A 14,304-nucleotide genomic window follows, 5' to 3' on the forward strand; every position below is an offset into this window, starting at 1 on the left:
ATAAGCAAGTCATCTGGAGGAGCCCCTAAGTCCTGCCCCGGAGCAATAAAGAGCAAGCCTGCTCCATCTTCTGCACGATAACCCTTCAGATATTGAAAATTGCTCTCATGTCACTCCTTAATCTCCTCTTCTCCAGTCGTCTCGGACTCTTTATGCCCATTTCCAGCTGCGTTAGTCAGTTGCAGCAAAAAACAAGAGCCTTAAAAAGTAACAAATAAATTTGTGAGATTTTTCCCCGTGGGTCCGGGTAGAGGTCAACTTTTGGCTGCTTGAAGGAAGAAAATTACCTGGTGAATGGAAAACCGTTACATAAATCCAAGACATAGAAGAAAATACACCAAATTATGACCATGCTGCCTTAATCCAAGACAGATAATGGTCTGCTGGTCAGTTTTCTTACTATTTTGGGAGTTCTGGAAACCCCGCTCTCCCTTTGAGTGCCCAGGACGTAATGCGGTGCTGCCTTTTTCTCTGTGTGGTCTCATTGGATTATAATGCTGGAGCACCTGGCCGCATTCCATCCATAATTAATTGCCACTTTGGTTTTAGATTGCAGGGAGGCCAGTCTGGCTCTCAACATTGCGCTTGTTCCCATCTTTAGATTGTCTTCCACCCTGCCAGCTGGTAAGTGAATGAAACCTTTCACAACGGGCCTAATGGGCACGAAGAGGTTGAATCATTGTCCCTGTGGGCTCTCTAGTTAATCTAGTGACAAACAAGGTTCAGGCTGCTGCTGTTGACAAGCTCTATAGTGCTCCTGTTTCCAGGACATATGCAGGGCCCACAGAAGGATTTCAAAATGACCATGATGATGTAGCTTAATTTCTTTTCTTTTTTTACATCAGCCTCCTTGCAGCTTGGTGCTTGTTTAGATATAAAATGGTGATGGGTTGGTGAACTCGCAAAAGTGCAGTGTCATATATATATATATATATATATACATATATATATATATATATATATATATATATATATAGTTGTTGTTGTTGTTGTTGTGAATTTTACCCACTCATCACCACAAGGATCTCTCTCTCTCTCTCTGTATTTAGATAGATATAAATATCTATATATGTACACACAGATACACACAGAGACACACACACAATAATAGTAATAATAATAATAATCCATCTGGCTGGTTTTCTCCAGCCACTCTAGGCGACTTCCAACAAAATATTAAAAATACAGTAAAGCACCAAACATTAAAAACTTCCCTAAACAGGGCTGCCTTCAGATGTCTTCTAAATGTCATATAGTTGTTTATTTCTTTGACGTCTGATGGGAGGGCGTTCCACAGGGCGGGCGCCACTATCAATAAGGCTGTCTGCCTGGTTCCCTTTAACGTTACTTCTCATAGTGAGGGAACCACCAGAAGGCCCTTGGCATTGGACACACACATGCACACAGTGTCAAAGGCCAGGTGAATCTCAGAGCAAATTATTGGTTCATTTCTAATTTCTTATAGGATACATATCAGCTTTTCTGCGATTGAAGTCGCTTTAATCTATACTCAAGTATGAAGCTGTTGGGTAACCTTTCTCAATGATAAAATAGCTGTAGACATATAATGCAATTTTAGGTGGGCTTACTCAGATATTAAGCCCTACTGAATAGTAAGGGTGCTCGGGATTGCAGCCAAAATGATCAAGATATAATGGATAGCATAATTAGCATGCGGTGTGTGTGTGTGTGTGTGTGTGTGTGTGTGTGTGTGTGTGTGTGTCAAATCTATTTGTATCTTCCCCTTAAGTTTGGGATTTTTCATTCAGGAACAGCAAGTGTGAGAGGTTTCATTTGGAACAGGATTCTTGTGGGGTGTAGAATTCGGATACAGAGCTATTGCACAAGAAAAATTAAAGTTCTGATGCACTACCCAAGGCAATATCCTACATGTTTTGAGATTTTGAGAATAGCTCCTCCGAGCTGGACTGTTGTGCGTTTTTGTTGTGGAATAAAAATAAAAATAAAAAAATAGGTTGTGCTCAAGTGAGGTGCAAATGGATGGACGGGTGTGGCAATAGATACCACCCGCCAAAACATATTCACACATGTGAGAGACCACTCATTAAAAAAACAAATGCATTACTGACTTTCGCACCAGCAGTGATGTGGCTGTATCACTAACAGGAAGACTTATAAACATTTGTCAAGCAAATCAGTATGGATGCAGGATGAATGCCTATTGTCATATAACTGCCCCACAAACAAATTAAGACTAGATATAATCTGACCTCCACGTGAACTTTGTGCCAGGAAATCAGGATGGTGAATGCTCAACAAATAGGTCATATAGAGGGACCCCAAGTTCTCATGGCTACAACATCCAGTTTAATTTTTGTACCTCTCCTCCAACTTTGTGTAATATTCTAATATGAGAAGGAAGAATTCTGGAAAACCCCAAAGTTTCCCCTCTATTCTGTGACGTTTTGATTGGTTCCAATGAAAGTATTGCCCAACTGTGGGCTTTTGTCTTTATGCTGAGATGGGATCAGAAGCACAGCTCTCATTAATGTTAATGGGAGAGCAATTCTTTGCTCATCCAGCTGAAAAACTCCATCGAGACCCTGTAGAAAAGCTGCCATTTGATTTGAATTGGATCCTACATTTTTCTTTGCCTAATTAATAATGCATGTCCATAAGAGAAAAGAGAGAGTTGTAAATATATATGCCACTGAATTTTCTCCTATACTGCTAAATTGGAATAATTATTTATTATTGTATGGCTAAGGAGTAACTTTTTTTAAAAAAGGTGGCTAGTCTTGATTTGACGACTGCATGTTTTTGAAAAACCTAACACCCTTGGCAGACAAAAAACTATTTTACCCTTCCTGTTAAAAACTGGGTCACAGTTCTGATGTGAATTTATCCAGCTTTTCCCAGCCCACAATCTTTTAAATGTATTTTACTGATTTTTAAAAATTACGATGATGATGAACCATTACAGTAGAACCCCTCCCTCCACACTCCCCAGGAAGTACAGACAAACATATTACAGAAATATATTGTGCACGATCCCATATGTGATTGTGCTGGATGGTAAAGTTCTCGACAGAATGTGCTATAAAAGGGTACCACGCTTCTAGAAAGTCATCTGAATGCCGTTTGCAGGATAGGGCTCTCGCATGTTTAGTCAAATACCAAAGGCACACAAAAGTTATCTTGTAATGGCAAACGGCTAGTGTCATGTTCTTCACAATTCTGCCAGACATGCCTGTTTGAAAAAGTAAAAATGAAGTGCAGGCCTTGGTCATAAGGTATACATTGAGTTCTCCAAGAGATTCGAAACAAGAAACTGAAAGAATCCTATGATGGCTCTTTCTCTCTCTCTTCCCAGCTGTTGAGTGGCTACTTCAGTTGTGGCCTGCCATAAAATCTGATTTCCTTGAGCTTGGGGAAGAGCAGACAAATGATACCATGTGGCAGTTTATTGGGGACCAGACCAACGAGGCATCCAGCGACATCACTTCTCAGATTTCTCTCCCAGAGTGCTACCTCTATTTTGAGCATCATTCTATGCATTTTTTCCACAAGGCTCTTATTGTTCTGGAAGCAAAGCGCCCAGTAAGCCCACAGTTCCACAGTTCAATGTGCAACGTGCCAGAGAAACTGATAAAATCCAGGTACCAAGTATTTTTTGGAGGAAAATTGTTCTTAAGTCTGAAACTGGGATCTGATTTTCAACATGCATGTATTACAAAAGATACCTGCCAGATTTTAATCAGGCAATAACATCCCTTGAACAATGGTAGGACCTTGAGAACTCACATCATTGCTGCTATGCTGGCCCTAGCCCTAGCCCTAGCCCATATTTGTGGCTACAGACTAGGGTGTTGAAGTCAAAGCAGATGAGCTATTTGTTGAGCTCAACTTGGTTCAGAAGCTTTGGCCAGTGGTGAGAAAATCAGATCTTTCTCTAGATCAGAAATGGTTAGAGTTACTGAAGCACATTCCATCTAGATTTCAGCTGCAAGTTGTCAGTGCTGCACTCGCTTATCCTGGTAAGCAATGCTCATGTCGAGAGGATGCTTTCACATATGGGCAACACATGGACTGACAATAGGAATTCTATGTTGACTCCTCTTGTGAAAGCAGAGCTTTGTGCAAAATTTAATTATCAGATGAACTGTAGACAGTTCTTTGAATGTGTAAGACAGAGACCACTTTTGCTTATGGCTTGTATTTCTAATACAAAGTACGTATTCTGAATACTGTCTTTTTGTTCTTTATTTAAATCCAGTTCTTCTGACAGTTCTGCTCTCTTCTGACAAAACCTGCTGCTTTAAAACAAAGAAACGTGTTGCTTGTTCTGCCTCTAGTATTTGAGATCTACAGCGTTTCTTGCCACATAATAGCAGCAGAATAACCGCCTGTTGCAAGGGAGATACTGGCCTAAATCCACCTGAAATTCTCAAGTTGAGTAGACCCATTAACTGGTGCTTGGTAAGTCAACACTTATGTAAGTTCCATTCCTTTAATAGGCCTACTCTAGTTGGGACTAGCAATTGGAACGGTGATGAAATCTGCTTTTGTTCTAGCAATGGGACATTTGGGTGATTTAACCAGTTTCTGTTTGAGCAATTGGATGATTGCTGATGCAACCTGTTTTTGTTCCTTAGCAGACATAGTGTTCATTAATTAAAAGAAATGGTTTCTAACCTTACCTGCTGTTGTTGGTTCTCCTTTTCTCGCTTCATTTTTTCTACCTTCCTACCTTAATGCTAGCTGTAATGTTGTAACTGTGATTGCCTAGTCAACAGAAAGTATGCACTAGAAATTCCTGGCAAGGCAGGGCAGCAAAAACCTCACTCCCGGTCAGGAACATCAACTATGCTCAGTGCAAGGAGACTGATCATCTTTCTTTCTTTCCATTTTAAGAATGTGAACTGTCTTCAAACAGTGGTACCTACAAAAAAGTGCAATTTCTTGCTATGGACCCATTTCATCATGGTCCAGGGACCACTGTGTAGATCTCACACCTGGTGTCTTTTGATGGTGATGGAAACAATGTAAAATTCCCACTGCTGTAGGATGTAATATATGGGGGGGGGGAATACTGCAGTTCTATTATGATTACTACGCATGTGTTACAAATGCAGTCAGGTTGTAGCTGGGTGTAATGTATGGCACCTTCTGAATAGAATGGTTGGATTTATTTGAAAGACAAATGAACTTCAGTAGGCTATGGATAGCTTTGTGGAAGAAGGTCTATAGAGTTCTGTGGGGCTTAGTCCCAATCTAAAATCACCAGGCAAGCTTCTGCTCTTCTTAAAACAGCCTTCTCATGAGCAGCCTGGGCTGAGCACACTTAAACCCTTCGGGTGAGAAGCACATAGGCTACCTACCCAAGCTCCCAAAGCATGTGACAAGGGTGGCGCTGTGGTCTAAACCACTGAGCCTCTTGGGCTTGCCAATCAGAAGGTCGGCGGTTTGAATCCCTGTGACGGAGTGAGCTCCCGTTGCTCTGTCCCAGCTCCTGTCAACCTAGCAGTTTGAAAGCACACCAGTGCAAGTAGATAAATGGGTACCACTGCGGCGGGAAGGTAAACGGCATTTCCGTGTGCTCTGGTTTTGGTCATGGTGTCCTGTTGTACCAGAAGCAGTTTAGTCATGCTGCCGCATGACCTAGAAAGCTGTCTGTGGACAAACGCCAGCTCCCTTGGCCTGAAAAGAGAGATGAGCGCTGCACCCCATAGTCACCTTTGACTGCACTTAACCGTCCAGGGGTCCTTTACCTTTACTTTTACCTATGCATGTGACAAGGAATGATCCCCACCCTTCAGTTGGACCCACTTGCTCTTTCTTTTGGATAAGAAGGGCAGATTGCCGTTCCTTTCACCAGCCACAGTAAGATTAAATTTCTTGTCCGCAGGTCATTCTAAGGGATGAAAACAAAAATGAAAAATAAGGTATGCCATTTAAAAATGCACTCTTATGGCCAACGAGTTCTCAGGAACAGGGTGCAACCAGTTCACTTTCAGCCCCCCCCCCATAAGTCATGCTTTTCTAAACAGATGATAAGGCTTTGAAAAGAGCAAGAACTTCTCTGGAAATGTAGAGGTGGTTTATGACAGTAAGATGAGATATGTCAGAATCCTAGATGATTTTAAAGCCAAAGGAGAACTGAGAGTAAGCAGAGTCAGATTAACACTTGCAGGGGCCCGAAGCATTGAACATATTATGAACCCCCCTCATATGTGATTCAAAACAAATACAATACTAAACCATAAAATAACTTTTATTTTTTCAAAATGACACTAAAGTTACATGCACGCTGAAATCAAAACAGCTTCTTTCTAGATGACTACTTCAATGCTTTTTAATAAATAAATAAATAAATAAACTATTTTTTTGGGTTCCCCTGCTTTGCTGATTTTCTAAGCACATGCTATTGCAGGGGGACCATCTAGGGGAAGCTGGGAGCTGAGGGCACCCCAAAATTTCAAGGAGGGGTCTGGGCCCCCTCATGCAACGTGCTCACTTCACTTGCGCATGCCACAAGTGAATAGTGGCCATGAAAAATACAACTTCCATTGAGGGTAAAAGACCTGGTAGTGTGGGCACAAACTTGAGGCTTACTTAGGAAACTATAAATTTGATGAAAACTGAGCCAATTTCATTTAGGTGTAGTAAGGTTTGCACATAATGGTTGAACAGATGCAGATAAATGAAATCTCTCAAATAATGGCAACCAGCCTGCAAGAGAACTGAGGTAAGTGCCAACTTCTTTGAAGAACTGAGGGTGCTAGGGAGGGCTAGGGTAAAGTTTAGTGGGTGTAGCGGGTAGGCAAAAACTTTTTGTACCATTCACTCCAGTCCATCAACCCCTTGCCTGGATATCTGTCGAAGTTAGATGAAGAGTTGGAGAGTTTCTGTCTTTGTCCAAGCTGCCTCATGTAAAGTTTTCCTTTCGTTTCTCCCTCCCCAATTTTTTTTTTTTTTGGCTTTGAATTAGGTCAAAGGCTTGAATTTCCTCAGCATATAAACAGCAAAAAATATTGCTTGTTCATCATTGCTCCTGGGGGTTCAGCAGAGAGCGAGCAAGGAGAGAGTTTTGAGAGGACAAAAGTAAGTACCTGAGACAACTTGTTTAGCACAGTTCTGGCCAATAAGGATAAATAAGACAAGGATAATGATGACGATTTATTGCATTAGTCAGGTTTCTTTCCTTCAGAAATGAAACTCATAAAGTCCTATTTTTGAGCTTTGTTTTATGGCCATTTCAAGGGAAAACTAAACTACTTGTTTGGTTAGAAACACAATGAGGAGGACACAGGGTGTTTTACTTCTCAGGAACAGAAGAAATACGCAGTGGGGATGAGGGAAAGCAATGTGGGGGGCAAGTCCTGGACAAGCATACTTGAAAGTAAGGCTGCAAGCCTAACCTCCATTTCTAGGGAGTGAGACCATTGAATTCAACATAACATACCTCTGAGGAGACCTGGTTAGGAACATGCTACAAGTCCTATTGACATCAGTTGGGCTTTCTTCTGAGTAAGCACAAGGATTGTTGACAGAGGATTGGGCTGTTTATATTACAGTATTCATCCACTTGCAGTTTTAATCTGATATACGTATCTTGTTTTGCTGGTGGCGTTTGGGACAATATAATTCTGAGCATTTCCTCCATCACCACAGCTCTCTATTTCTGTGGGAAGTGTCTAACAACTTCCCCCCTATTAATTTCTGCTTAGTTGGGTTTCTTTTTGCACTTCCAAGTATAGTTAGCAGGATTGTAACTGCAGAAATAGCCATTCTTAGTTTGAACGATTATCCCCAGAAATGGGGCCATTGAATTCAAATGCCATGGTGCATATCTGTGTTTTCCTATTCCTGTATGGTTTTATCAAAAATACTTCTAGCAGCTTCTTCATTAGACAGGAATAATTTAACATATTGATGGTGTGAGCTCTCTGTATGACTAGGGATGGAAGAATCTGTCAGCTTGGTCCTTTCCATGTCTCATTTTGCTAATCAGTTCTCATTTCTGCAGCAATATATGATTTTAAAAAAAAATAATCATGAAAATTAATCTGTATTTTGGCATTAATTTCTCCTAATAATCACATGTTGGTATGCAGCTTTGACTAATGTACACATTTCTTTTTTGCAAGTGAGTTTCCCAAATGTATGCATTTTTGTAAACTTTCTTTAATCGGAGAACTGCATTGCAAAATTTGGATATGTGTGAATTTCAAAAGATAGCTGTGTTTCATTTTTCATACTGCTTTCGAAGTGTGAATTTGATAGATTTGCCCCATGCTTACATATGACTGGTCTGCTACTGATCAGTTCAGTGCCTACCAGGGAGCACCACTGGTCAGAATTGGAAAGGATTTCAGCAGAATTGGGAAAGGGCTGGGTCAGTTTGACTACTCGGACTTTAAACTTAAAAAACATGGGTAGAAAACAACTTACTCAGCCTTGAACCTGCTTGAACACATTGGAACAATTTAACTTTCTCAGGATCTGTTCCCCTGATATAAAATGGGCATTGGAGCAATCTACACCACAACTTTATTGTGAAGAGATGCTGGCTAAGACTTATAAAGTCTTTCCACTGTCACAATTTGATATGCTGGACAATAATCTTTAAGGGACATTATGTTATGCGGGTTGTATCCAGTATTTCTCAGAGTAGAAATTAATGGACATGGCAACTTACGTTCATTATTTTCAATGGGTCTACTCTGAGTCTGAGTAACATTCAATATAACCTGTGTGCATAAGGGAAGGGAAAGTTTCAAAGCAGCAAACAATCTGCTCCCACCAGTACCACCACTGAGTTGCTAGTTGGTTTCAGGGTTTTTTGGTGTTTTGCTTAAATTCAGAACAAATGCAAAACATGAGACTGTGAATGGGAGAGGTTTAGTCATCCTTCCTGCCCCCATGATAAAAAGTGCAGTTATTAAGTTGTTCTGGGCGATCCAGATGTCTTCCTTTAAGGAAGATTCCTATATTGCAAAGAAATTGCATACTTCCAGCACTACAATTTTTTTGGGTTGGATTCAACTAGATTCCACTCAGAGCAGACACAATGAAATGAATGGACCTACATTAGTCACACACCTTCATTTCAATGGGTCTGCTCTGAGTAGGACTAACATTGCGTACAGCCCTTTATTTCTAGGAAAACGTGGTCCTTTCCCCAGTTATTGTGCCTTGCTATTTCATGTCCTATGTGGTTACATAGATATCATGGGCCCAACTTGATAGTGCCTGTAGGACCTCCAGGAATGACAGACTGGACTCCCTTGCCTTCCATGCTTATGCTTTTTAAAAATTATTTGTTTTTCCTGGAAGATGCTTAGACTGTGGTAAGGAATTCCATAGTCTTCTGTTTAATTTGGAAACCTATTGGCTGACTGATTGCACTCTACTCCCCTCCCCAAGGAATTCTTTGCTGAATTAGCTTTTCTGAATTCACTGTCTATTACACAGCTAATTTATCTCATTGCTATTCATTGTTGGAACCAGTGATCTCCAAAGGGTCACATTTGACATACGAGACCTAGATTCAAGTCTATAATCATCATGGATTTGCTCAGCATTAGCTCTCAGTCTCATGTGATCACATGGTTCACAAAACTGAAGAGAAGGATGCTGCAATGGTTAGAGTACTGAAGAGGGTGTTAGTAAAATAGATGAGTAAATAATAATAATAATAAAAAACAGCTATAAACCATGGGTTCAGTAATAAACTCACAGGACAGGGTGGAGGACAAAAATTATACCAAAGAACTGGAGGAAGAAGAACAGGTTTGGCAGCGTCCTGAGATGGCAATGAAGAGAGGGCCGAAGGGACTTCCTAGAGAGCTCAATAGTCTGGGTGCCACAACTGAAAAGGCCCTGTCCCATGTCTCAGCCAAATGGTCTTCTGTTGGAAATTAGATATGAAGTACAGTGGTACCTTGGGTTAAGTACTTAATTCATTCCAGAGGTCCGTTCTTAACCTGAAACAGTTCTTAACCTGAAGCACCATTTTAGCTAATGGGGCCTCCTGCTGCCGCCGCACCGCCACCACACGATTTCTGTTCTTATCCTGAAGCAAAGTTCTTAACCTGAAGCACTATTGCTGGGTTAACGGAGTCTGTAACCTGAAGCGTTTGTAACCCGAGGTACCACTGTAGGACCTCTGATGAAGATTGCAAAGCAGAGGTAACCAACATGGTGCTTGCTCTCCAGATTTTGCTGAATTCCAGCTCTCATCATTCCTGGCCATGGTGGCTGGACTGATCATCCTGAAGGCACTATGTTGGCTGCCCCAGCTGTAATGGGTGGGTAGACTCTTGTGAGAGAAAGCATTCCAATCCAAGTTCAAATTTCCTGGGCCCTGAGATCATTTCTTGGAAGGGTCTTTCAAGGCACTCTTAGTATGTGCATATGTTTTGGTCCTTGGGTCAGTTGGTGTTCTCCGGGTGTTGTTCAACAATGACTTCCATTGTCCCAGACCATTGGCCATGCTGGCTGAGACTGATCGGCTGAGATTGGAGAAGGCTGTGTTAGGTGTATTCTACATCTTCCTCTGCTGCTGCTCCCATCTGCAACAAGCAGAAAGGTTTGTGGTATGGGGCAATCCATTGCTCCTGTGGAGCCTCCAGGAGGGTTATTGCCCCTGCTGTCTGAACAGCCTTAGATATGGGCAATGCAAGACAGCGTATGACAGCAGCAGCTGTTTTCCCCTGGATATAACCCAGAAATAGCTGGTGCCATTTGACTCTGATATTAGGCAGTCTCCAGTGAGGGCTCCCTGTTATGTTTTTCTGCTGGGAGTGCATTTCAAGTCATTGATTGATTAATATTTATATAACACCTTTATATAGACCACCCTTTCATAACATTCTCAGGCTGGTTCATGACAAAAAAATGTTGTAATGCTCTGCTTCTTTAAGGTGTAAGCAGTATAAAGCATTACAAAAGAAACTTATTAGAGGTGATTTGCAGACCCTCCAAGTGTCCCTATTTTCCAAGGAGAGTCCTGGATTTACAGAAGCTGTCCTGGTTTCTGATTTTAGCCCGGAATGTCCCTCTTTTCCTTAGGACACCCCTCTTTTCATTGGATAAATGTTGGAGGGTACAGAGTTATGTGACTCCCAAGCCAAGGAGATGAGTTACTATTCAACCTTCTTCTTCTTCTTCTTCTTCTTCTTCTTCTTCTTCTTCTTCTTCTTCTTCTTCTTCTCCATCATTATTGAATAGGACATCCCTATTTTTATTAGAGAAATGTTGGAGGATATGGATTTGTAATGAAAGAGACAGGCATAAAAGAGGGGTGGGGAAAACCCTACAGAGATGTAACATGATGTTGTATGCATACAGCTACTTTAATTTTTTGTCTTTTCATTTTAGAGTCTGAAGAACATTATGGGTGTTCCCGTGACTTTACTCTTCTCCTTTTCTCTTCTGCCTTCCACTCTCTCCCAAGTTGTTGTTCATCATACAAGCTACAAGGGGATATGTACAAACACTTGTGACTTTCACGGCTATGATTATACCTGGTGCAAGCAAAGTGGTGGCAGCGGGAAATCTTGGGACTACTGTTCCTTAGAAGAAGGCTTGGGACACACAGGTGAAAAATGTGCCACAATGTGTGATCTCTGGGGGGGCTCCTACCACTACTGCTACTTAAAAAATGGGGAATGGAACTACTGTGGATTGATCAGCGAGAAGGGCTTTGCTGAATATGCTCAGGACAACAAAATGTGTTTTGATGGATGCCGAGCGACTAAAGAGGGTTTTCACTGCAATACAGGCCATGGTAAGCAACGTTGCTCTCCATTCCACGATGTGACCCCCACTGGTTTGCCCTGCCACAACAACTACCGTTGTGCAAAATATGGAACCGATGGGTACCGATGCCACATGGATAACGACCAAGGCCTCTGGGATTACTGTGGACGCAGGGCCCAGAGTAAGTGTGTATGGGAGTACTCTGAGACCAATTCCTCCCTGGTGGAGATTTGCAAACTTCCCACCTCTCATCACGAAGGCAAGATCCTCTTCCGCCGAGAAAGGAGGGACAATATGCTCCCTCCCACCAAGGAGGAGTTCAAAAAGGCGGTTCATCTGATCGACAAAATCGCCTCCGTCACCAGCCTTCCTGACTCGGAACCTCTGGAAACTGTTCGTTTCTACAAGCAAGAGGATATCTTCTGCAAGGGTGTCAATTATACAGGCGTGGAGCTGGAGATAGGAATGACCAAGGAGAGTGCTATGCCCATTGCTCATGTCCTCTTCCCAGAGTTCCTAAACTCTGTGGAGATCTTGCGCTTAGCGTTTTACACCAGCCTCCACAGCACATTTTATCAGCCTGCCTACACCATTGCTATCTCTATTGAGGAACCAATGTTATGTTCCACTGACCACCAGTGATTAACTCGCCCCGCACACATCTTAGCGATTGGCTTCATGTGCATGCAGTTGCTGCTTTGCCGCACTATCACCACTGTAGCAATTTGCAGATGCTGCCCCTCCCCTTATTGCAATATTTACGATGGTTCTAAACCTGTCAATGGCTTGAGTTAAGTCCAGCCTCGGACGCCATTTTAGTACCAATCCTGTTCCCACATATATCAAGCTAAAAGCTATGCATTGATGACAACTTTAGAATGGGGCACAAAAGAGATAAGGTGTACTGGGGTGGCTTTTTTGTACTCTTTGTAATCTCCTATAATAATAAAACCTGGCACTTATGGAATTAATAAAATCTACTATTGAAACATGACGTATTTCTTACCGTTTCATTCTCTAGCCAAATGTATCTGCAGCTCTGTATACAGAACAAGTCTGAGATACAGGGATAGCTAAGCTGTAGCCCTCCAGAAGCTGGTGGACTTCAACTCCCGTCTGCCTCCAGCCAGCACAGTGATGATGGGAGTTGTAGTCCAGCAACACCAGGGGGCACTAAGGTTGGTCATCCCTGATTTAAATACAGTGGTACCTCGGTTTAAGAACTTAATTCATTCCAGAGGTCTGTTCTTAACCTGAAACTGTTCTTAACCTGAGGTACCACTTTAGCTAATGGGGCCTCCCACTGCTGCTGCACCACTGGAGCACAATTTCTGTTCTCATCCTGAAGCAAAGTTCATAACCCGAGGTACTAGTTCTGGGTTAGCGGAGTCTGTAACCTGAAGCATTTGTAACCCGAGGTACCACTGTAATAGCAAAACAGACTTTTTACACCCTTTTGTGCACAATTGTGCACTGGAGCACAATTTCTGTTCTCATCCTGAAGCAAAGTTCATAACCTGAGGTACTAGTTCTGGGTTAGTGGAGTCTGTAACCTGAAGCGTCTGTAACCTGAAGCATCTGTAACCCGAGGTAGCACTGTAATAGCAAAACAGACTTTTTACACCCTTTTGTGTTCCTCTGAAACATGCCATCTTTACAGATACAATTGAATTGGGTTTGCATCTCTGGCTTGAGAATGGAGTGCAGGATATAATTCTGAACTGGGCTTCACTTAAATGGCACTTGTAGACAGTGCTATACTTATGGATATGCTGAAGTCCACAAACCCCAGGTTTTCCCCAGAATGTGGTTGTTAATGACACTTCATCATTTTGACTCAGATTGGCCATGTTTACTTAGGAAGCCAGAAATAAGTGCTTTTGGATGAGGTTGCTTCCAAACTGCAAGCTTTTTTTTTTTTTTTTTTTTAAGAGGATCATATTGTTAAGGAATAAAACTGCTATGTGTTGATTTTTATAACATAAGTAGCTATTTGAGTCGCATTCTCCTGGGCAATTTTCAGAGGCCTTGTCTAGTCTATCAATAGCCAGAAGGCTGATGTGGGAAGAGGGGTGTTGGGGCAGACAGCATGGTACATTGAACCATGAGTGATGTGGCACTCTGGCAGACCTTGTACCAAAACTCCTCCTTTGACAGTGCGCTGTGATCATAATGCCAGCACCGCTACAGCACATGCAGTCATAGGCATCTTCAGGGAAGGATACTGTGATCTGCGTGGACAGCTTAGGACACCCAGGAACATGGGGAATTGTCTGACAATGAATCAGACCATTGGCTCATTTAGTTTAATATTGCCATCGCTTGGCAACATCTTTCCAGGGTTTTGGACAGGGATATTTCCTAACCAGATATGTGATACTGAGGTGAAACCTGGAAAATTTTATGCACCTATGTTTTGGGATGTTAGGATTAATTGACTAGTCAGGTTGTTCTGAGAAGTGCAACTCCATGGGGCGTTTTATGACTGCTCTTAAGATTGACTTCAGGGATGTTATTATCTACTGTCAATCATTCTGTTTAAACTGAATTGTAGCTTGCTCTGAAATTGTAAGATGA

The 14,304-nt window shown here is 41.9% G+C and overlaps 1 protein-coding gene across 1 annotated transcript; it reads left to right on the forward strand.

Annotated features, from left to right (window-relative positions):
* The first annotated feature begins 553 nt into the window (after positions 1 to 553).
* On the forward strand, positions 554 to 12,721 carry LOC307199836 (uncharacterized protein). Its single transcript, XM_079947966.1, has 3 exons — positions 554 to 624; positions 6,953 to 7,065; positions 11,347 to 12,721. The coding sequence occupies exon 3, from the start codon at positions 11,362 to 11,364 to the stop codon at positions 12,367 to 12,369; it is 1,008 nt and encodes a 335-aa protein (XP_079804092.1). The 5' UTR covers positions 554 to 624; positions 6,953 to 7,065; positions 11,347 to 11,361; the 3' UTR covers positions 12,370 to 12,721.
* Positions 12,722 to 14,304: the final 1,583 nt, after the last annotated feature.

This window comes from Podarcis cretensis, assembly GCF_951804945.1.
Source record: "Podarcis cretensis genome assembly, chromosome: 12".
NCBI classification, from domain to species: domain Eukaryota; kingdom Metazoa; phylum Chordata; class Lepidosauria; order Squamata; family Lacertidae; genus Podarcis; species Podarcis cretensis.

What these genes read in the sequence shown, in the direction of transcription:
- LOC307199836 (XM_079947966.1), top strand. Translation starts at nt 11,362, where the DNA reads ATGGGTGTTCCCGTGACTTTACTCTTCTCCTTTTCTCTTCTGCCTTCC.